Source organism: Haliotis rubra, unplaced genomic scaffold (assembly GCF_003918875.1).
Source record: "Haliotis rubra isolate DU_JTF1 unplaced genomic scaffold, ASM391887v1 Scf855, whole genome shotgun sequence".
Taxonomy (NCBI): domain Eukaryota; kingdom Metazoa; phylum Mollusca; class Gastropoda; order Lepetellida; family Haliotidae; genus Haliotis; species Haliotis rubra.
Window position 1 is genome coordinate 168,986 of NW_025767585.1, and position 25,737 is coordinate 194,722.

A 25,737-nucleotide genomic window follows, 5' to 3' on the forward strand; every position below is an offset into this window, starting at 1 on the left:
TAGTGGTGTCCTGTATGTGTTGTGGTGTCCTGTATGTGTAGTGATATCCTGTATTAGTGGTGTCCTGTATGTGTAGTGGTGTCCTGTATGTGTGGTGTCCTGTATGTGTAGTGGTGTCCTGAATGTTCACAGTCCCTCAATGGCATCACCACCATACAGCATCTGGGCAAGTGTGTCTGTGCTGTGTCTAAACACATACAAACACGTTGTAGAACATGATCGGAACAAAAATGGCAAGTTTTTCACCCCAAATATGTTGGTGACTGGTCGAATGATCCTAAGGCCAGGGCCAAAAAGTGCCCCTCTACAGCAGTCACAGGTATCTTTGCTGAAAAAAGAGAGAAGTAAATGCCTTTAAATAAGAACATTCTCCTCTATCAGACAAAAAAATCGTTCTGGGAGTTCTTTTTTCCAAAACAACCTGAGCCTCAGTTTTGCCAATATGAAGAGTAATCTTAGCTGTGTAATTATGCGTCATGTGGTGCCAAGTTACTGATCACCTTCATAATGGTAGCATATGTCCTGAAATGATACCCTGACAGAATAAAGATATTGAAGTCCATAAGTCATCTCTGTATTCCTCATAATGATGCTTCAGACATTCTCTAACAGTATGCTACAGTTATACCAAACTGAAAGGGACCACTGACATTAGTTCAGTATAAAGGTAGTTCATTATACATAGTTCACCTCAGTAATATGGAGCACACAGCCTGCGGCAAGTCAGTCTCAACCAGCTCAGAGTTGTGGATGGCAAGAGCAGCAAGATCAATCAGTCTCTGCAAGCACCATCAACATTCTATCTAAAGTTCTATCACTGCTACCATGTGTATGTCTGTCTATCACATTCAGTCTTATCATCTTCAGTTTAGATTCTTATTTGCTATACGCATTAGGGCTTCAACGAGTCCAGTTTCTTGGATTCGAGTACTCAAGGGGTGAAACTCAACTCGGACCCGAGTACTCGAAATTCATACCTTTCAAGCAGACGATAGCATAACCACATGACATGTGATCCGATCACACAAGTGAACACTTACTTCATTCCGACTTCATATCGTCGTGTGACTAACATTTCCTTATTTGGTTATTTTTCTCTTTTCACTATCCACAGATCAAGATAGGTCAATACATTTGATTTTTTTATCGTTCTCCATGTCTATTAAGATAGTTACCTAATCATTTTAAGAAGAAAAATCTCAAACGATGTATAATATTTACTCTCATCTGCAGACAACTAATACCTTACAGCCACACCTTATGAGGAGTAAACTATTTAATCTAGGTGTTAATAAAAACATTATCAGATGGGTTAAAGAATTCTGGGTAGATAGAACTCAGTATGTCAGTGTCAATGCCTATCAATCTTCTTTTCTCTCAACCTCTACTGGCGCTACACAGGGCTGTGTTCTTTCATCTGTACTCTTCGTTATGTATACCAATGACTTTTACTTGTCATTAAATGACCACTATAGTCTATATCTCCCTCATGTTGCCCCACTATAGTCTATATCTCCCTCATGTTGCCCCTCCTATAGTCTATATCTCCCTCATGTTGCCCCACTATAGTCTATATCTCCCTCATGTTGCCCCACTATAGTCTACATCTCTCTCATGTTGCCCACTATAGTCTATATCTCCCTCATGTTGCCCCACTATAGTCTATATCTCCCTCATGTTGCCCCACTATAGTCTATATCTCCCTCATGTTGCCCCACTATAGTCTATATATCTCTCATGTTGCCCACTATAGTCTATATCTCTCATATGTTGGCCCACTATAGTCTATATCTCCCGCATGTTGCCCACTATAGTCTGTATCTCCCTCATGTTGCCAACTATAGTCTATATCTCCCTCATGTTGCCCCACTATAGTCTATATCTCCCTCATGTTGCCCCACTAGTCTTTATCTCCCTCATGTTGCCCCACTATAGTCTAAATCTCCCTCATGTTGCCCCACTGTAGTCTATATCTCTCTCATGTTGCCCACTATAGTCTATATCTCCCTCATGTTGCCCACTATAGTCCATATCTCCCTCATGTTGCCCACTATAGTCTATATCTCCCTCATGTTGCCAAGTATAGTCTATATCTCCCTCATGTTGCCCTACTATAGTCTATATCTCACTCATGTTGCCCGATATAGTCTATATCTCCCTCATGTTGCCAACTATAGTCTATATCTCCCTCATGTTGCCCCACTATAGTCTATATCTCCCTCATGTTGCCACACTATAGTCTACATCTCCCTTGTATGTTGCCAAACTAGTCTATATCTCCCTCATGTTGCCAACTATAGTCTATATCTCCCTCATGTTGCCCCACTATAGTCTATATCTCCCTCATGTTGCCCGACTATAGTCTATATATCTCTCATGTTGCCCACTATAGTCTATATCTCCCTCATGTTGCCCCACTATAGTCTATATCTCCCTCATGTTGCCCACTATAGTCTATATCTCTATCATGTTGCCAAGTATAGTCTATATCTCCCTCATGTTGCCCACTATAGTCTATATCTCTCTCATGTTGCCAACTATAGTCTATATCTCCCTCATGTTGCCCCACTATAGTCTATATCCCTCATGTTGCCACCTATAGTCTACATCTCCCTTGCATGTTCTATAGTCTATATCTCCCTCATGTTGCCCACTATAGTCTATATCTCCTAGCATGTTGCCCCACTATAGTCTATATCTCCCCTCATGTTGCCAAACTATAGTCTATATCTCCTCATGTTGCCAACTATAGTCTATATCTCCCTCATGTTGCCCACTATAGTCTATATCTCCCTCATGTTGCCCCACTATAGTCTATATCTCCCTCATGTTGCCCCACTATAGTCTATATCTCCCTCATGTTGCCCACTATAGTCTATATCTCCCTCATGTTGCCCCACTATAGTCTATATCTCCCTCATGTTGCCCCACTATAGTCTATATCTCCCTCATGTTGCCAACTATAGTCTATATCTCCCTCATGTTGCCCCACTATAGTCTATATCTCCCTCATGTTGCCCCACTATAGTCTATATCTCCCTCATGTTGCCCACTATAGTCTATATCTCCCTCATGTTGCCCACTATAGTCTATATCTCCCTCATGTTGCCCCACTATAGTCTATATCTTCCTCATGTTGCTCCACTATAGTCTATATCTCCCTCATGTTGCCCACTATAGTCTATATCTCCCTCATGTTGCCCACTATAGTCTATATCTCCCTCATGTTGCCCACTATAGTCTATATCTCCCTCATGTTGCCCCACTATAGTCTACATCTCCCTTGCATGTTGCCAAACTAGTCTATATCTCCCTCATGTTGCCAACTATAGTCTATATCTCCCTTGCATGTTGCCAAACTAGTCTATATCTCCCTCATGTTGCCAACTATAGTCTATATCTCCCTCATGTTGCCCCACTATAGTCTATATCTCCCTAGCATGTTGCCCAACTATAGTCTATATCTCCCTCATGTTGCCCACTATAGTCTATATCTTCCTCATGTTGCCCCACTATAGTCTATATCTCCCTCATGTTGCCCACTATACTCGTAGTCTATATCTCCCTCATGTTGCCCCACTATAGTCTATATCTCTCTCATGTTGCCCACTATAGTCTATATCTCCCTCATGTTACCCCACTATAGTCTATATCTCCCTCATGTTGCCCACTATAGTCTATATCTCTCTCATGTTGCCTACTACAGTCTATATCTCCCTCATGTTACCCCACTATAGTCTATATCTCCCTCATGTTGCCGACTATAGTCTATATCTCTCTCATGTTGCCTACTACAGTCTATATCACCCTCATGTTGCCCCACTTTAGTCTATATCTCTCTCATCTTGCCCACTATAGTCTATATCTCCCTCATGTTGCCCCACTATAGTCTATATCTCTCTCATGTTGCCCACTATAGTCTATTTCTCCCTCATGTTGACAAGTATAGTCTATATCTCCCTCATGTTGCCCTACTATAGTCTATATCTCTCTCATGTTGCCAACTATAGTCTATATCTCCCTCATGTTGCCCCACTATAGTCTATATCTCCCTCATGTTGCCCCACTATAGTCTATATCTCCCTAGCATGTTGCCAACTATAGTCTATATCTCCCTCATGTTGCCCACTATAGTCTATATCTTCCTCATGTTGCCCCACTATAGTCTATATCTCCCTCATGTTGCCCACTATAGTCTATATCTCCCTCATGTTGCCCCACTATAGTCTATATCTCTCTCATGTTGCCCACTATAGTCTATATCTCCTTCATGTTGCCCCACTATAGTCTATATCTCTCTCATGTTGCCCCACTATAGTCTATATCTCCCTAATATTGCCCAACTTTTGTCTATATCTCCCTCATCTTGCCCCACTATAGTCTATATCTCCCTCATGTTGCCCCACTATAGTCTACATCTCCTTCATGTTGCCCCACTATAGTCTATATCTCTCTCATGTTGCCCCACTATAGTCTATATCTCCTTCATGTTGCCCCACTATAGTCTATATCTCCCTCATGTTGCCCCACTATAGTCTATATATCCCTCATGTTGCCCCACTATAGTCTATTCTAGTATCTCCCTGATGTTGCCCCACTTTTGTCTATATCTCCCTCATGTTGCCCACTATAGTCTATATCTCCCTTATGTTGCCAAGTATAGTCTACATCTCCCTCATGTTGCCCCACTATAGTCTATATCTCCCTCATGTTGCCCCACTATAGTCTGTATCTCCCTCATGTTGCCCCACTATAGTCTATATCTCCCTCATGTTGCCCCACTATACTCGTAGTCTATATCTCCCTCATGTTGCCCCTCTATAGTCTATATCTCCCTGTTGCCCACTATATACAGTGCTTATATACATGTTTATAAGCTGCCAGGCACTATGTCCAGAATTGCAGTGTGTAGTTGAAATACCTGTGGCTGGTTCTTGGTGCTTTCCCTCCAGAAGAGTGGGTGCATGAGATTGTTCCTGACATTGACAGAGCGTAGACTAAGACGGCAGGCGGATCCTGGCAGTGCTGGAAGCTGGTTCCCCTCCACGTTCAACTCCAGTAGATTCCTGTTCAGAGAAACATGTAGGACATGTCAAACAGTTATTCAAGTCAGAGATATTGCACAACTAAAACTGTTAAAGCAAAATAAGCTTTACACTTTGCTTTATAAGTATAAATACAAATCTACCATAATAATATTTTCATCTCATATTAAAGTATGTAGGTGTTTAAAACTTCATCCAAAAAAGATATTACGTACAAGGGGACAAGAAACTACAGAACTAGTTCGCCATGCTTTATCAAGGAGAAACTAACTGCAGTGTTTCATGAGAAGTGAAAATAGAAAATATTGTTACCCCAGTTTGCAGATTTCATTTGGAATGAAGGTGAGTCTGTTGTAGGAGATATCAAGATGTTCTAGGGATGTCATGTCAAATAGGCTGGATGCAAACACAAAAGCATAAAAAACTATAGTATCCTGCCTAATTATCTATCACCTGTTTCGTCCTTCTGACTACTCTGAACATATTATCTCTGATGGAAATGGTCATACCTAAACTGAAAAAAGTAGTGCAAAACTGAAGTTTATTTCATAATTACAGTTGCACATAACGCATTTATACATACCGGTAAATAGGTTCAACAATGTAAAATAAGTACCGTTGTTACACTTGTCATCACCATAACAAGAGCTGTTGACACAACTTATTTCTAATAACTTATTAGGAATGTTCGATTTGCTCGTAGATAAAAGATTAAATCAGATACAATTTCTTGTAGATCTGTACAAGAAACTTGCTGACTTATCCTGAAGACCAGTGAGGTGCAGGATATACCTGATGGGCAGGGAAGACAGGAGACAAAAGGACACCACCAATGTCCTCAATTTGCTGAGCTTGTTCATGTCTGGGGGGAGCTCTATGAGTGGGTTATTCCTCAGTTTCAGCACTTCTAACTGGCCCATCTCCAGAACTTCCAGGGGCAAACCCTTCAACAGAAACCACCTAATTACAGTGGAACCCCTAAAAACCGGCAGCCCTCCAATCCGGTATGCTCTCAATATCGGCACTAGAATTTGGTCCCAGCAGAAGCTAGTTAATTTATGATCATATACACGCTCTCTAATCCGGCGTCAGTCTATTCCATATTTCGGGCACAACAAAGACCGCCCAATTGACTGTTTGTACATTAATTAACGCTCTCTAAACCGACATCCGGTATCTCTGCTCTCCTGTTGATTGGCTGATTGGCTGAACGTGTATTAACAACACAGTGGATTACCATCAGCATTAAGCTCATCAATGATGCCTGATAAAACGAGTTTGGATAAGGATTAGGCCTAAGTAGGTAAGGTAAATTGGTGAGTGGCACATGTCACTTGTTTTATAAATTAATTGTCGTGTCACAATTTGTCAGTCGCTCATCGTGTCAAGATAGCTAGACCAGTCAAGCGGGCTAGATTGAAATTAACTCTTGAACAGAAAATTCAGCTGATAAAAGATTTTGATGCGCAATTCCTCGGCCTGCTCAAAAAGATCTTGCACGTAAGTACCAAACTGGCAGGCAAACAGTTTCAGACGTTTTGAAAAAGCATCAAGTGTATGAAAGTAAATTCGAACAAAACATCAATTCAAAAAACAAAACTTGTGAATGAAAACAGTAAATTTGACAAAATTAACACACTAACGCACATTCAGTTTGCTTCAGAATTAAATGTCAATGAGTCTTAAGTCACACAGAAAATCATTCTCAGGTTGAAAAGGGAAAAGTTCTCTAAACCGGCACACCCTCTATACCGGCCGGTCCCAACGAATGCCGGTTAAGAGGGCTTCCACTGTACATACACAGCATCTCAGAACATCCTGTAGGGTATAAACAACATAGATTCCACATTTGTAGAGCAACTATTTTCAAAACCACCCAAAAGAGGACAACTTTTAGTTATATGTTACAACTACATAGAGATGACATGCACACACTTCTACCACGATCAGTGTGTAAGTCACTAGACAGGGGTGGATACAGCTTTTTGAGAAAGGAGGGGCGCACACTTCATTTTCACCCGTTTTCATGGGTTATTTAATAAACTTTCAGGACAAAAAGGGGTGTGTGCACACCCCTGCATCCCCCTCTGGATCCGCCTATGCTAGATCATCATACATATCAAACAATGCTGCAGCAGGACACCCACTCTGAAGTCATTGAAGGACAGGTTGAGGTAGGTGACCGTCTTCACTAGCGGTGTCACGTCCGGCACTTCTGATATGAAGTGGGCCTACAACATACAAGCTTCACATAAACATCTCCATGTGTTCCACTTGTATCAGGTGCTGTACTACACACGGTTAAGAAACAGTTTTGTTTTTCTTGCATTACAGTTGGCAATGAAAGATCCGTTTCCTCTTACACTTTGTCAGGCCATATTTAACTGGGGAGCAACTATTCAGAAGTTATCCATTAAGTCAACTTCTCAAAGAGAACAAATTGTGATTAACAGCTTACAAACACTGGAATTTGTTGGGGGGGTTTCAACATAAACAGGGTCAGGCCTACCATACAAACGGTGAACAAATCATCAAAACTGAACTCATACACAACAAAACAGAACAAACATCACCAAAACTGCAACAATATCCTCTAAAACCGAAACAATACATCTGTAATGGAAGACTAATCGTTTGAAATGGAAACAAAACTCGTGTATCAGCTACAAGAGTTTGTTTGTATGCCACTGTTTCACACTGCACGTATGGTCATGTTCTCAGACGAAAATCTTCTAGTTTCATCTTACTTTTATGAAGTCATTCAGTGAATATATTTCTTTCAGATATCTCTGTGATACCGAACCTTCTGAAAATTCCAACGTTTGAGTGTATGCCATATAAAGAGTTGTTCATAAATCGGGTAACATTGCGTTCTCATCAGAGAAGGAAACATGAACTTGCTTATAATTTCAACTGTGAATTGTGTATCAGGGAGATTTTATCATTCTGCAATTTTATCTTTTCCATGTACTTCAAAGTATTCCCAAACATTTTACATCATTTAACAAAAAATAAAGTTTAACTTGAGGTACAAAAATGCGTCCGTCTGTGGACTTGAAACAGAAATCCCTGCCCTAATCAGTGGATTGAGTTCGCACTCGTACACTTTAAAAATGATCACTTATATATGCAATTCACAGAGAATGAACAAAGTTTTTGTAAACTTTTTAAATCACTAAAATATAGTAATGTTGCATGTGATGCTATGAATACTTTATTTACAAAACTGAAAAGAAACTGTAGCACGGCATGTTGACAAGAAATCCTATTCGGTCGAACGAGGGACCACATTGTGCAGAATTGCAAGCCTGACACTTTGAAGTATGGACATAGGTTTGAAGCTTACTACAATAGGGGGTTTATGCACTACATCCCGATATCAAATTTTCAAGATTAGACTCATAGTGACGAAAAACAATTATGTACCAAAGCCTATTCGTCTCCCCTTGCCGCCATCTTTGACGATTTGTATGCCGTTTCGGGATGCTATGACTGCCGTGTTGGGATGCTATGAATGCCGTTTTGTACGTTCAGCGACCCTTCTCGAGCACACTTGTAGCTGATACGCGAGTTTTGTTTCCATTTCAAACGATTAGTCTTCCATTACAGATGTATTGTTTCGGTTTTAGAGGATGTTGTTGCAGTTTTGGGGATTTTTGTTCTGTTTTGGTGTATATGAGTTCAGTTTTGATGATTTGTTCACCGTTTGTATGGTAGGCCTGAGGGTAAGCACAATGTTGAGGACTTAAAACTGTAACAAATGTTATCTCATTCCTACGTTTGCAAAATTAACTGTTTGGCTCATCAGTAAAACTAATTAATTTCAGTGAAGTAAAAGATGTAATGATGAAAATGTATGTAATGACAGAAGCACAGTTAAGCTCACACCTTTAGACTGAGTGCTGTCCCTCCACTGATCAGGGAGTCCAGAATGGCTAGTTCTGAAGGGGAGATAACTCCATCCTCTGGCACAGCTAAAACAAAGCATTTAAGAACATTAAATGGCTAAATAAAACATAGAAACATGTGTTTTACAGATAATTTTGACCCTGAAAATGTACAGATAGGTACTAAGTTAATTGGAGCTAAGTTATTATACTCAGACTAGAATATGTGGTATTAAAGAAGCACTTATATATGGCTTCAACCCGGCACTAGTACGTCTAACACTGCTACCAAGTATTCATAAGCTGCCGTATGATGATTTGACAGGTGCAACTGAGCATGACAAATACTTTGAGACAATGTTTTCTGCATATAAGCTAAACCACGCTAAGGGCGAGTGTAATTAGATTTCTTCAACCTTTACCAGGCGACAAAGGGAACAGAGGATGCCCATCTGAAATATCCCTGATTGATCTAGTCTGACTTTAAGAAAGTATCCCAGCAGAGCAAACATTTTCAGATTTCTGATGCATGGATGGTGCGATGACAGGGATTATGTACCTTGATGTGTAATCACGTTATGTCTTTTGTGTGGATATTGATGGATACATTATTCTTCAAGGAAGGTAACTGCCTGATATAACTGACATAGCTGTTATCGGCTGTATTTTTCTTCATTCATTTGTTGTAGCACAGAACAGAATCCTTCCACTTCATTTACATTATTGTCAGGAACCGTTCATAATTTATGGCTTAGGAGGGGTGATGATGATTTTTATGGAGAAGCATGTACAATGTTCATCTAGTGGTCAATAACTACCGTAGTCAATAACTAATGGGACTAGAGGGAGCTAATCGCGTTTGAGATCCATCACTTTTCATCCCAACCAAATGTATAAAACCATGCAAAATAATCTATACTGAAATTAAGATGTTTAACATCCTCTAATTTGTAATTCATAAGATTCTTTTGCCATTTGAAGTTTACATTATTTTACTGCAAACACTTGGTAAATGTTGTTTAGAAATCAGTTTGTCAGAGAAAAGTCTAGAACCATTGCATGGTTTCAGTAAATCCATTTGACATGAAGTAATGTGTAAACTCTACTCACAAATGTCACCAATACCTTTTAATGTACATTTAGATGATTCAGGTAAGATATTCAAAACCCGCAAATAACCTACATATTTACCTTTTATATCATTGTTTCCTTCAAATTGTCAAATGTCATTAAACCAGTTTCATGATCATTAATTGTCAAAATTCACCCTTTCACCACAGTTTCTGTTGTATGTGTTGGATTTTTACAATCCTGCAGTCAGACTTACTGAAAGGCGAGCGACTCCTCCCTGAGCCCTGGAAGTATTGGGTCTGTGCCGAATGGAAGACTGCATCCGAGGTTGGCAGCTCTGAATCTCTGGAAAATTCATAATCATATTTCACACATACTAAAAAATAGGTTCAATCAGAACAAACTGACAAATACACTTCAGAATTATATTACCAGTTGATAAATGATCACATACCCTGTCTAAGCTTAGTTGTAAGTTGCATTACTGCTGCTCACAGGTGAATATTACCATCAATGTCTTATGAGTCACTGCACTTCATATTACCTCTGAATTTATACTGCCTCATGATATTGTACTGACATAGAGATACCTTTGCAGAGACTTGCCCTGATTTGGGAATGCAATTGTGAACTACAGCACATGTATATTGTTTGTTGGCTTCACGCCAAGTTCTTTCAGAGACTGATTCCTAATTCAACGTTTTAGTGTCAACTTGGGAATCAACACGTAGCAACACATTACTCACACTTTCTTCTTGGATATGAAACTCAGTCTTTCAGCAGTGTCATCTTCATATAGAATAATTTCTGTGTGAGGCATCTTCTCACTCTGGTAGGAAGGGCTGTACTTTGGCATTTGTTTGATGACTGTTTTAACCTCCGTGTTGATGAGTTCTCGTACATGAGACTTGATCATTGCTGCCATCTCGTACAACAGCTGGCGCTGAGGGATGCGCGGCTCACATGCAGGCACATTCTGACCTGAAGACATCCAGGTGCATACACTTATTCACTCCACTAAGTTCCACTACGTACAGAACTGTTCACCAGTATAAGTTTTAACCCTGTAAAATAGTCACTCATAACATCTGTAAGGCAAACCACATGACTGGATGTAGAGCTCCATTAACATTTTGTTACTCTTCTTGCATTTCTTGCCTTCTTTTATGGTTATTATGATCAGTTTTAATACTATAACTGTTATGAGTTATATGTAGGAATGCACGGTATTACTGGTAAACTGGTATATCACAATACGCTTTTAAACGATACGTATTGCAATATTTTTTTCTGAGAAACGGTATATTGGGTAAAGAACTTATATAAAGTTTATTTGATTATCTTTATGGTTTAAGTCAAAATCTACACATACTGTCATTCACAACAAATGTTTTCCTTCGTTATTCAATGATAAAACAACATAGTCTGTAATACTATAAATTGTATAAAAAAGAAAATCCATGACTATGCAACCTAATTTTGAGATTGCTTTTATCAGAACCTTATCACATATATTAGTCTGGTAGGATGGGTACAGCATTCAAGTCCCATGGAAGTTTTGTGATGAAAGCAAGACATTGTGTTTTTTGCTACATAAATAAATAAAAAGTTTGGTTCCAAGTTGAAATATGGTGCAGATAGTACTTTTGAGCACTGTACAAAATGGTTGTGGAAAAGGTTGCTAAAAGGTCAGAAGGTCATAATGTGAGAGTTGAATATTTAAAGTTTGAGATTATTAACTTTATCCAAGTGTGTTTCTCTATTTCATGAAACATTTTATTAAAAGTAAACCCCAAATTATATTTTTATAAAAATTAAAAAAATATATATAATGAACACTCCCTCTCTCAAAATGGCAGCTAGCAGACGAAGTTAAGCAGCTGTAGGTTTTGTGCATTTTGTAAGTATATGATTGCTTCATTTCATCAACTCAATGTAAATCAAGTTATTAAAGAACAATTATGTATGAAACAAAAACAGAGATGTTTATTTTTGTTTGGTGAGACCGTCAGTAAGGGAGCAGTCCTTATTTCAAAATGTAGTTGGTCAATATCAGATTATGATTTATCAATTTCTTATTATTACGCTTGAAGTTTCTCTTCTAAAAGCAGAGTTCTGTGAAAATAGATAAGAATATAATGAAATGATGGGGGAGAAAACACTATTTTCTGCTTCACACTCTCTCAATTAAATCCCTTGAAATAATTTTCAAGTCATCAGATCGGATCATTCTAAAATGGTTATAATCTTTGAAAAAAAGATATACAAATACATGTGGGGAGAAATGTTTTTTATCAGCAGGATAGGAGAAGACACGGTGTCCATATTTAGCTTGGTTGACTTTGGGGATAACAAGAAGGTGTTGATTCCCTGATCTGAGATATCTAGATGGTGCATAAGCCTGAAGAAGATCTGAGAGTTAGACTGGAGCCGTGTTAGTCATGCACTGGTATGCGAGACAGAATAGTTTGAAGGAGATTCTGTGTTTCACGGCCAGCCAATGAGATCACGAGATGTGACTAGGCTGAGGCAGAGAGTTTTTGAGGCATCTTTGGTAAGAACGGTCCGGCCTTTGACATTGTGGAGATGGAAGTAGCAAGTTTTAGTAACATACTTGACGTGTACTGTCATACTTAGATCTTGATCGATGACAACATCCAGATCATTGACAGTGGAAGAAAGAGGAATGGTTGCTCCACAGACACACACAGTAGTAATGTCACACTGCTTGCGTTTTCCAGCCTGTCCCAGAAGAATGGTCTTTGTTTTCTCTTAATTTAATTTCAAGGCAATTGATGACATCCACGAATATCTTCTGGCAACAGTCTGATGTCTGACAGGAAGACGCTCTAGCTGATTCTGTGTTTGGTTGAAATAACTTCCACAGCTGCGTGTCATCTGCATAGAAGTGGTCAAGATTAAGGTTTGCTACAACAGAGCCAAGTGGAACAGTGCAGAGGGTGAAGAGGATCGGACCAAGCACGGATCCTTGAGGGACTCCGCACTCTAGCCTAAATGCGATTGACACAGACTCACCAACAACAACGGTTTGAGTCCTGTCCTGTAGATAAGATGCCAGCCAGGATAAAGCTGACTTGTCCTGTGTCAGTACCACATCGTAGGTCATTCGGGATCTTCAGCAGAGCCGTCTCTGTGCTGTGGTGTGCTGATATGAACACCTCATAGAGGTTATGCCAGGAAAAGTGGCCCATGAGACGACTGGAGACTGCACGTTCAATGAGTTTGGATATAAATGCTAAGTTTGAAACAGGCCTGGATCCTCCTAATCAAGGCTTGATTTCTTCAGATGGGCCTAATGAGAGCTGACTTGAGTACACTTGGGACATAACCAGATGAAGTAGAAGAGTTAATAATCAGCACTAATGTTGGTAAATATCAGTGAAACTATCAACATGAGTAAGAGAGGCGTGCCATCAAACATATTTGGAGGAAAATCAGCTTCATCCACAGCCGCAGAAGACGAAATCTTGTCATGAATGTTCTTGGATCTTTTTGTAGAAATAATCCGAAAATGTCTGTGCTATTACTTCATTGTCATCAGATGTCGGAAGTGTCGATTCAAAGTGTTTACTAAAGATACTGAACAAAGGTTTGAACAGCAACTTTGGACTTGACTCGTTGGCTTCAATCTTAGAATTGAGATGTTGATTTGTCTGATGACCGTTGTTGAGTGGTTTTGGCTGAAATATACATTTGGCGATGAATCTCCAGGAAAGACTGTTCTCCATCTGCGTTCTGCCTTCCTCTTGTCTTTTTTCGCTTGTCGAACTTCAGGTGTGAAGTCCCAAGCAGATGTTTTAGTGACTGGTATGACTCTGTCCTTCACTGGTGCATGTTTGTCTATATAACAGCTCAGATAGAACTCTATTGTATAGCAGAACGAGACTCTCAGCATCAGATGGTGGCTCAAGTATAAGGTCTGAGTTTAGCAAATTGTCTTTAAAAGTATCCATATCCAGGGAGCGCATGTTCCTACAGAGAGTAATCTTCACATTTGGACTTGGTATTGAGAGGTCCAAGCTCACAAAGATATTGAAATGGTCAGATAGCTATAGATCCTATACAGGTACACAACTGACACACGCGTCTGAAGCACGGGTAACTATCCAGTCCAGAGTGTGTCCACCTCTGTGGCTTGCCTCTGACAGGAGTTGTACACAGTTGTGGACTTCAAGGAGATTTAGTATTCGTTTAGTGTCATGGTTATCCTTGTTGTCAAAATGGAAATTGAAGTCACCTACAATGATAAGAGCTACTTCGTCAACTTATCCAGTCTGTGCCGAGATGGTGCCGAGAAGTAATTGCTGCCAATGGTGGCCATACAAAGAACTGACTTTGACGCCATCTTGAGGACTCAAGCAAACAGAAACACAACAGTAAAGGCTTTGTCTATAGACGTTTGAATTTTCACCTTTTTACTATTGGGATTACATGACATAATAGCTCTTAAACTAATGCAAGAAATGCTTCTAAAACATTGCTTGGGCGTTTCTTTTTTTGAGCAGTATATTTCTGGGTCTTAGTTTCATGTAAAGACCTCTTCTATAGTTGATAAACAGGGTAAAAAGTATATTCCTTTTTCATATTGTACTAGTTCTATACAAAATATATGCCTCGTGAAGAAATGGGATTTTCATTCATCATTATAACTTTTAGATAAAAAAATGACTCTTTAATGTAAATTTAAGACTAAAATCAAACTAAAAAGATCTGGTGACTTACAACATATGAGAAATATATTCCGTAACCAAATAAATATGCATGGTATTTGATATTAAAACCATTGTTTTGTTCCCATTTTTTGCAACTTTTTCAGTTCCCGGTTAAATTTTGGCGGCCATCTTGGATTTTGAGCTAAAAATAGCTTTCGCATCAATATTCAGATTGGAACCAAACATTTTTTAACTCCTTTAACATATAAACACAAAAGAATATATGATTTGCTTTCATCAAAAAACTTTCACGGAATCCCATAAGCTCCTTGACTATATGTTAGTTGACTTATAATGTAGAATGTAATTTTTTAAGTAAAATTGATATTTTTATACTTATCCGGACTCATGATCTTTTGCTTATCTCCCTTTCCTTTTCGAATGGTAGTGGAACACTTGAATCCCTTGAAGTTCCCGAAGCGGATGTAAAAATACACTCACCCATGAGTTACCTCCCTTTTGCCCTTTTCCCGCGCAAACAGTCATCTCTGCATTTCTGCCCATGCACTTATATCTGCTGTGAAATCCAAAGTGTCTTCAGCGGGGAGGTTGGGAGGGCTCCTCGTCATGAGTCAGGATAAGTATAAAAATATCAATTTTACTTAACAAATTAGTCTGCCGAAATGCCAGCAGGTGAAGGCGACCTCCAAAGCATATAACCGAAGAAGAGAGTAACAAATTACATATTTTTACTTATCCTGACTCATGATCTTTTGCTTATAGAATCCGATGGATTGGTGGTGGGTCAAGCCACCTCGTGGCTTCATCAGCTGTCCTTGGATATGTCCTGTATCCCCCCCCATGGGAACTGCGAAACGGCATTTCATTGATCCTATTCTTCCAACTTCCGTTATAACTCGTGGGGACCACTTTCTTGTCTTACTTCAGTCTCAGACAAGTTGAATCATGTTGATTCATGTGGCTACAGATAAACTAGTATCTTCTTATTACTAGATATCTCATAACAACCCATAGATTATGATAAGATCTTTATCATAAATGAGTTATGACCCCTTCACGTACAGGTAAGATCTTTACCCATACAGGATCTTTAGTCACTCATGCTAGCCTGTGCTAGAGTCAACGTGATAAAGGGTGAGATTTTCCAACTCAGAGCCTTTGAGGAACCGTTAGTTGCTGTGCTACAAAGGGGAGGCCCAAACTGGTGAATGCCTGAGACGTCTTCAGTGGCTATGTCTCCGAGGTAGTGGTTGGCAAACACTGTGTCCGACTTCCAAAAGCAGCCCTCCATAATTGTTGGTATAGAGCAATTTCTGTGCAGAGCCAGTGTTGCGCCAGTGCTCTGACTTCGTGTGGGTTGGAAGCTCTAGGAGGTTCTAGTCCTGCTGCTTGATAGGCTCTCAATATGACGGCTCTCATCCAGAATGATATGGTCGTTCTTGAGACTTCTGCTGATGTCTCTATTGATAATGGGATGAACAGGCGCTTGAATTTTTGTCTCCTTGTCTCAGTCTTTTGAAGATATATCTTCAAGGTTCTGACTGGACACAAGGATAGGTCTTCTATATCCTGTGGGCCGAGGATTGTAGATAGCACTGGTACGTGGAACAGTCAATCTGGCTGACCAGGTAGTTGGCTCTTGGCAATGAAGTCCCATCTAAGTCCTAGATGAACTGCAGCATGTTGCCCCCTGTTGAATCTGGTTTGACCAAAGTCCAGCGCATGTATCTCTGATATTCGAGCTGCCGTGGCTAGCGAAAGCAGGAACAGAGTCTTCTGTGTAAGCAGCTCGAGGGTAGTCTGGTCTAGTGGTTCGTAGGCATCACTCGTAAGATGACGCAGAATTACATTCAGATCCCAGGATGGAGCTCTGAATTTCTTTTGCTGGTCCTCCAGCTTAAAAGATCTCAGCAAAGCAAGTAACTCTGGTACTTTCATCAACTTGATGCCTGTTTTCATGGTAATCACTGTACTGATGGCGGCGAGGTATGTAGATAGTGTCGAACCCTTCAGATGTCTGGTCTGTCTAAGATGACACAGATATTCCGCCACTTGAGGATGAGTGGCTATCATCGCAGTGAAGCCTTTCCGCCTTGCATAAGTGTCAAAATTTAGCCATTTGTCGTCATATAGGTTACGAGTCGATCTGCGTAATGCCAGCATTACTGCTTTGGCTGCCCTGGCGGAGTATCCTCATTTCTTCAAGCATGTTTAGATACTGTCCACACGTGTTACTGGAACACTGTTGGGTTTCCATGGACTTGCTTGGTGTGCGGATGTATTAGTAGGTTCGGACAATCTGGTAATTTGATTACTGGGTTTCCGAGATCTATTAGGTCTGGGAACCACGCTCTCGCTGGCCAGTAAGGCGCGACCAAAGTCAGTTGTAGCGTCTGAGTCTGCTTGATCTTGAACAGTACTTTTGGCAGTAATATCTGGGGTGGAAAAGCGTAGCCGTTTAATCCTTCCCACGACATGCTCAGTGCATCTGTTGCCCAGGCTTGAGGATCTGGAACTGGTGAGACAAACGTCTCTAGTTGTTTGTTGAACCTCGTGGCAAACAGGTCTATGCAAGGGGATGCTATCTCCCTTATGTTCCGAAACACTTCTGGATGGAGCATCGATTCCGTAGGTGACGGGTGTAATGGTCTTGAGAGAGCGTCTGCCAGTACGTTCTTGGCTCCGGGTATGTGACACGGCTTTATCCAGGTGTTTGTTTCCTGTGTGATCTGGAACAACTGGAATGTGAGCTGCAATAGGCTTGGAGACCTTGTGGTTCCTTGCCGGTTTATGGAGAACGCTACTGTAGAGTTGTCCGTATGCATCATCAACATCTTGTTGTTCAGCAAACTCGATCATAGTTGTAAGGCGTTGATCACTGCTTTCATCTCTAGCAGATTGATGTGCAGTTTTTGTTCTATTTTGGACCACTTTCCCAAGGCCACTTGATCGTTGAGATGCGCACCCCATCCTTGCATCAAGGCATCTGTGTAGAGATGCGTGTCGAAGGCCGGCTCTTGTAAATAGGTCCCTTCGCAAATGTTAGACCTGTGTGTCCACCACAGTAGATATCTCCTGAGGTTTTCCGGCAGCAAGATAGGGTCGACGCTGTCTAAATGTTTTATCAGGAACCGTTGCAGCGGTCTTAGTTGTAACCTTCCTGTGCGAGCCAAGTCCTGTGCCGAGGAGCACAGACCGAGTAGCACTTGTCATGATCGTAGTGTTAGCGGAGAGATGACTGCTGGCAGAATCATGGCTTGTATCTTGACCCAGCGGCTCTCTGGGACGGCAATCCGATTCTGTGTGGTGATAAACCTTATCCCCAGGAATTACAGGTCTTGTTTTGGTTCCAACTCTGACTTCCTCAGGTTCACCAACCATCCTAGTTGAGTGAGCAACTTGATTGTGAAGTTCAGTTGTCGTTTGAGTATACTGGCATCTTGGTGAACCTGAATTCCGTCATCCAAGTAGAAGGCATTGCGTAGACCTCGATGATGTAGGTATGCAACTATAGGCTTGGTTATTCGTGTGAATAGCCACGGAGCCGAAGATATCGAAGGCTTCAAAGGATCAGAGTCAGCAACTACCATCATTTAATAAGAGAAGATTCCCCTTACACCATATGGATCCATTTGTGAAGGCGCCGGATTGGGATGATAACATCAAACTGGTGAATGATGCCCGGAATAAGATGTATAAAGTGGAAGACAAAAAGCTATCGCAGTTCGATACTGCCACAAAGAGATCCTTCTTTGGGCTGGCCAGATCCAGAGCTATCAATGAAGCATTGATAAATAAATTCCAGAATTCAACTCCGGAAGAGGATAAGATGATATACTCAGCCCTCGTTACACAAAAGAAGGATCAATTCTTTTTGTCGGACCACCTCACATCAATATCTGCGGGACTCACCTTGATACGCAGACAGGGACAACTGTCGTCCTGCTCTTGGAGCGATAGATTCACCCAACCTCTACTAAGAGCTTTATGGGAGGCCTAACATATTTGGAGATCTAATAGAGTCTTCTCCTCTCATGAACCGATGCAGCTAAAGGAAGCTACGATTCTCCTGGATGATAACAGAGAGGTGACGATGATTAGAACCATAGATACTCTGGCCAACGTCATCCGCAATACCTCTCAGAAGTATAACAACAAGTAGTAGTAGAGGTTGATTGCGTCACTGATCTCATTGATACTTCTGGTAGAAGTAATGAGGGTTCGTTAAAGACGTCTATCTCGTGAGGCGGTACAATCTCTTCGTTGAAGGACTTCTGGTGCGTAGCTGAGCTAACACATGTAGCTTTGCCTTCAGGTCTGGTAACCGTAGACTTCTTCTGCGTTGAAGAAGAGGATGACGTCTTTTTCTTAGTCTGTGACGGCGTTGATAGAGATGTAGACGATCTCTTTCTGGCCCCCTCACCAGCAGACTGCGCCTGCAATGCACTCGACACAGCATCAGCATTATGAACATTGACATTAGCAAGCAGTTTGTAGGCTGATCTGCAGTATTATCAGGTATGACTTGAGATGCCTTTCTCGACCGATCCATGGCACGTCTATAAATATAAGACAAATATTGATTAAACTGAAGGTTTGATAAATCAATACAATAGCTACGCGCAAGCTGGAGGAACATGGAATGATGGATTTATGTACGAGAGCATTGGGGGTGAGGATCAGCCACGGATAACCTGTGCCTGCAAACAATACAGGATTTCATGAAACGTTACATGATGATGAAATTACGACTCAAATTCAATGAAATTTTTACAAAACTTTACAAATACTACATAGTAGTTATAACCAAAACCATATACAGCGTAATTTGGAAGACTAGATCTAAATAAAAAGGTATATGATGCCGTATACGCAACTCCAGTGCTCGCCCAACCATCCGCTTGAAAAGGGAGAGAGTGAAAAGTATGGACACGTCATGATATGGTTTGCACGGGAAAGGGCAAGGGAGGTAACTAGTGGGTGAGTGTATTTATACGTCCGCTTCGCGAACTTCAAGGGATTCAAGTGTTCCACTACCATTCGAAAGGGAAAGGGAGATAAGCAAAAGATAATGAGTCAGGGTAAGGAAAAATAAATCTGATTGATGTACATAAATAGCGTCACGTCAAGTTCCAAATATATCGCAATCGCAATACGGGTACCTGAATCGCAATATATTGCAATACAATTTTTTTTTGCCAACACACCCGCCCTAGTTACATGTGCACCAGATATTAGCAGAGGAAAATCCTTGTCTATCCTTGATAATAGTAGCAACATGGCTACTTCAGGGTATGGTTAACTTAATCATATAATATGATTCATATATCCATAACCCAATGCTTCAGCAAGGGTGCAGATTATGTTTATTTATGAATCTTCTATAGTTTCATCACTTGAGTCGAAACATTCCACAAGTGAACTATTCTGTGCCACTGGTTATTGTTGACATGTTTTCCTACACAAATGCTGAAACTTTATTTGGAGCAGACTACAGATAGCTACAAGCAATAAAAACAGTGCTTACTGACACACTATATATGATATTGTAGTGAGTGAGTGAGTTTAGTTTTACACAGCACTCAACAATATTCCAGCTATATGGCGCGGCGGATATCATACTGTAACTGATGTGAATCAACACATATGGGGGAAGAGTTGTGTAATTTGCAGTATTTAACTAAATGTGTGTGTGTGTGTACGTGTGCTAGTCTTGTACTAACAGTTGCAGACCTTGTTGTGTCTCCTGGATGCTGAGTGAAATGCAGGGTAACAACAAGTACCACCTTGTTTTTCATAAACTATGACATTCCACTCTCCAGCATCCACTGGTCTCGCATTACTTAGATGTATAATTGGCTGCAGGTAATGTGTGTACTAACCTTCTGGGGTGAACGTCACCTCATGCACAGATTGCTGAACTGGTGGGTATATATGTGTTTCTGCCAGCAGTTTAGTGAGTTTTTTATAATTGTGCCTTGAACACACAGCGTCTTTAACTCTTCTCATTGGCACATGGTTCATCCTTGCAACATGTCTCAAAAAGTTATCCAGAGTAAATGCAGGTGGCTGATAGTATCGCATCTCATCAGGCTCACAGTCAAACCACACCTCATTAACTGTTCTTGGTTCTCTGGGTGGGAACGGATCAGGCCCTCGGGGTTTAAAAGGTTTTGTTAATCTCTTTCCATCAATGTATGTCCCCACTGTGCTTCGACCTCGAAAAAGTGGGTCCAAAACATACTTCAAATCATCTCTACTGATGAAGGATGTGCCATGACTTTCAGGAGAAGTGTATGTGTTCATCCTGAATGTTCTCCTAGTGGGAACAGACTCTGATGGGGGTGGAGACACCAGACTCGGTGCCCCACTTGGAATTGGTGACATAGACTGGTAATAGTCAATCTCTTGCGAGTCACAGCGCATGGATTCCACGTCATTGTATGCTTCAAAGGTTTTGCTTGGACTGAAGCAGCTGTCTGTTTTAGGGGAGGGACATGGAGACAGTGGTGGCAGAGGTTTGGGGACCTGGGGGCGTCGCAACAGCTTCCCTCCTGTCTTCCCTGTTGATTTTAGCCCTGGAACGATGGTCACCAACTGCAATAGAATGATGAAGTACGTTGTTTGGTCCACATGAAGCAGAGTTGAGGTACTGAAGTACAGATAAACAGGGATAACTGGTCCATAATAACTCAAAAGTTCACTCATATAGCCTGACTGAATAATTCAATTCAGCTTCCCGGCCATGTCATAACAAACCTCTATAAACATTAATTCCCGCAAGAATTTTGAGAATAATGGATTCTAATTGGGTGAGAAGGGTGGTATACTATATTAATTTAAGTGTCCACCACTCTACATACTCTCATAGAAATCTGAACATCATACATCAAATCTGAACATCACACATAACTGATGAATGTCTGATTATACAGATTACTATGGCCAGATATCCCAAGGTATTTTTTCTTCCTGCAAATCATAATAAAATTGTGTTCATTTATATCACCCTATATATGGATGTGATGCAAAAAATTGCTTAAATCATAGACATAAATGTTCATGACCTTTTCCTTTCATACACTATCCCTTTCAAAGTGTAGACATATTGAAAATCATCTTCTTTTTGATGATCATAACATGCTAACCTAAGATAAAATTTGTTCTGTATTCTTGACCAGGTATACTAGGTCCAATTCATTATTTTAACTGCTGAAATATCAGGATTTGCAACAGGGTTTTATTTTATGGTTTCTTCACTTTTGTTTCATGGCTATCTTCTACACTGAAAACACAGGTATAAGATTTATGCCAGGGTTTGTAATAATGAAAACATGTTACCACCTAAAATCAAGATTGTTTCATTCTTCTGAAAAATAAGGGAGCACTTCACAATCTATTGTCTTGACACTCTCTGACGTAAATGTGTCACAATAACTATCATAAACTATGCTGTTGCCAATTTTGTGCATCATAGGTGATGTAAGTGCTTTGGAATTTACAAAACTTGGTTTTGTGACATACAAATTCATTAAATGAGCAGCTTTTCTCTTTGTGAAGCAATGTACTGATGGATAAGTCTATGTATGCATTTGTGGTTTTATAAAATTTGTAGGTACACATGCATTACACCTAACCCTTACCCTAAACCCCTCAAAATAATCCTGATAAATGAAACATATGGTACCCACTGTAATGCATTCTTATCCATTCAGAGTTCAACATTTGAGATAAGGAAGAGTGGCATGTTTTTGTAACAGCAGTGAAATGTGGACATTTCACGCAGAAGATGATAGGTGACTTGTTATGTAAGATTTTGGAAGTTTGTCGCAATGCTGGTGAATTGACAAATCTTGGAAAAATAGTTATAAAAACCCAAACCTTTAATTTAAGACTGTTGTGAACATGCTATTTGTTGGCACGAACATCACACATTACTATGATAAGGAACTTGTAATACACAAACATACACTATCTGACGGGTATCTTACGCCTATATTTAGTTGTCAACTCGAGAGCGTATCACGGATGTATACAACCAGGGGGATAGGATATAACTTTAATCACTACTTTTCTTTCTATTTGGCACTGACAGTTTCGTTTCTTTACAGTTCATTTCCCTCCATATTGTGAGATCGTGTGTGTAGCAATGGCACACAGTCAATTTCAACATTTTCATGGAAAACCAAACGAAAAAGCTTCTCACCGACGGTTTTGTGTTCCGCACACCTGTCGCCATTTTGACGCCGTTGGCATAACTACTGATCTCGTTGGCGCGTTCAACGAGACTTGACTAGCGTGTAAGCTCCCCACAGCGAACATGTGAGGAGCTTCCGAACTAGTGCATCGCTGACGCTCGGGTTCGAAGTACGCGCTGTACACATTCGTGACCAACTCGTGGTTATTCCGGGACGAGCCGAATAGCGAGGTTACGGAAAGAGGCAAGTGGTGACGAATAGTCTATACACAGTGTCATGTCGGACACGCGATGTTAACAAAGGAAACCAGGGAAACTTCATTAAATTTCCGGCGCTGTGGTGATTTAGCATTGTACATCATAAGCATAGGCACCCGACTCTGATATATTTATAAGCATGACCTATATATAAGATATATAGGTCATGCTTATAAATATATCAGAGTCGGGCGCCTATGTCTCGTACGTCACACGAGTGTCGTATCGCGTTGACCTGTATCGTAACGACTTGACCTGAGATTCTAACGATTTGATTGGATAACTATTGACCTCTCATTTAGGTCACATTCTGACGTAACAATTTTTCCATTCATAACAAACACGTGAATTCATTCATTCTACAACTTAAATGCATTGTGGGAATGTAAACATTGCGAACGTTTGCCGTGTCGCTGTTTAATTGTGAGTCGAACTTAGACATTATATCCGTCGAAAAACATAAACGCAATGTTTCCACCAGTGATGTTAGTCGAAAGAAGCAACTGCAAACCAAGACACCGGGTGCTACATAGTAGTTTACTGTAGGAGGCTGTACGAGGCGATGACAACTGACATGCATCGTGACATCGGTTACCAAGGCAGTGACGTCATTACAGTGTGACGTTATGCAAATATTGTACTACAGTACAAAACTCTTCCGCAACCTCTTTATGAAACCGGTTTCGGTTTGAAACCATAAAAATAACAAAAATACGCTATTTTGTCAATTTAATGCATGTAAGATATGCCGCTAAATATTAGCAACGAGAAACACATTCAAAACATGTAAAATGTTCATAGTAGCTGTGATGAGAACCACGTCAATTCAGCATAGAATGAAATCACAGTTTATTTAAAACTTAAGCACATTGGCGTGAAGTTGCATTGCGTTGAAAATTGAGGTTTGTTGTAAAAGTTTGAGTCTCATGCAAAGTTCCTAAGAATGTGTATATAGCATTAAAAAAAAGTTGGGGATATTCCATTTTGCGAGCATACCAGTAGCCAATGCCAATGCATATGAGAAAAAGTAATATATATCCATACAGATGAAAGAAACATTTCCAAATTTCCCTTAATTTCTCTTCATCATCTGTTTCCTCCTTGGCTTTATCAATCTTGTAAATCCAATATCTCCTACTTTTTAATAATGGTATCTATATGTCACTTCTTCAGCTTCTTGAGTGGCTGTTTGCACATGGCATGGTGGCAGCGATGATACCGGGAGGGTAACGAAAGTGTAACGCGCAGGAAAGAAGCTGGGTACTGCACGTCCGAGATGCTTCGGAATTACACACACATTCAGTCCACGGCCCCTGCTTCATACCCGTGAAGATTCGGGTTAGAATTTATCTTCAGCAGCCCATGGATGTTTGTCGTTAGAGGCAACTAACAGGATCGGGTGGTCAGGCTTGCTGAGCACGGCGTTAAACAACAAACAAACACAAATTGAGATACTTTACTTAAAAAACAAAGGCACCGACTGTACATTATCCTGGGATCGATAAACTAAACGTTTTGAGTTACATGGCTGCCTGGGTACAGCGTGGCACACTGTTTGTTATGAGAGGACATCATGGCTGCCTGGGTACAGCATGGCACACTGTTTGTTGTGAGAGGACATCCTGGCTGCCTGGGTACAGCATGGCACACTGTTTGTTGTGAGAGGACATCCTGGCTGCCTGGGTACAGCATGGCACACTGTTTGTTGTGAGAGGACATCCTGGCTGCCTGGGTACAGCATGGCACACTGTTTGTTGTGAGAGGACAGCATGGCACATTGTTTGTTGTGAGAGGACATCCTGGCTGCCTGGGTACAGCATGGCACATGGCTGTTTGTTGTGAGAGGACATCATGGCTGCCTGGGTACAGCATGGCACACTGTTTGTTGTGAGATCCTGGCTGCCTGGGACATCATGGCTGCATCTGGGTACTGGGTACAGCATGGCACACTGTTTGTTGTGAGAGGACATCATGGCTGCCTGGGTACAGCATGGCACACTGTTTGTTGTGAGAGGACATCATGGCTGCCTGGGTACAGCATGGCACACTGTTTGTTGTGAGAGGACATCATGGCTGCCTGGGTACAGCATGGCACACTGTTTGTTGTGAGAGGACATCATGGCTGCCTGGGTACAGCATGGCACACTGTTTGTTGTGAGAGGACATGGCACCTGGCTGCCTGGGGTACAGCATGGCACACTGTTTGTTGTGAGAGGACATCCTGGCTGCCTGGGTACAGCATGGCACACTGTTTGTTGTGAGGAGGACATCATGGCTGTTTGCCTGGGTATCATGGCAGCATGGCACACTGTTTGTTTGTTGTGAGAGGACATCCTGGCTGCCTGGGTACAGCATGGCACACTGTTTGTTGTGAGAGGACATCATGGCTGCCTGGGTACAGCGTGGCACACTGTTTGTTGTGAGAGGACATCATGGCTGCCTGGGTACAGCATGGCACACTGTTTGTTGTGAGAGGACATCATGGCTGCCTGGGTACAGCATGGCACACTGTTTGTTGTGAGAGGACATCCTGGCTGCCTGGGTACAGCATGGCACACTGTTTGTTGTGAGAGGACATCCTGGCT

General features: G+C 41.0%; 1 protein-coding gene across 1 annotated transcript; it reads right to left on the bottom strand.

Moving 5' to 3' along the window:
* LOC124262789 lies at positions 1-23,369 on the bottom strand. The gene is made up of 11 exons (XM_046697333.1): positions 22,904-23,369; positions 20,580-21,294; positions 10,750-10,984; positions 10,260-10,348; positions 8,934-9,019; positions 7,193-7,276; positions 5,838-5,989; positions 5,358-5,441; positions 4,922-5,066; positions 691-779; positions 1-328 (listed from the first exon to the last, which is right to left on the bottom strand). The coding sequence occupies exons 1-11, from the start codon at positions 22,934-22,936 to the stop codon at positions 127-129; spliced, it is 1,914 nt and encodes a 637-aa protein (XP_046553289.1). The 5' UTR covers positions 22,937-23,369; the 3' UTR covers positions 1-126.
* Positions 23,370-25,737: the final 2,368 nt, after the last annotated feature.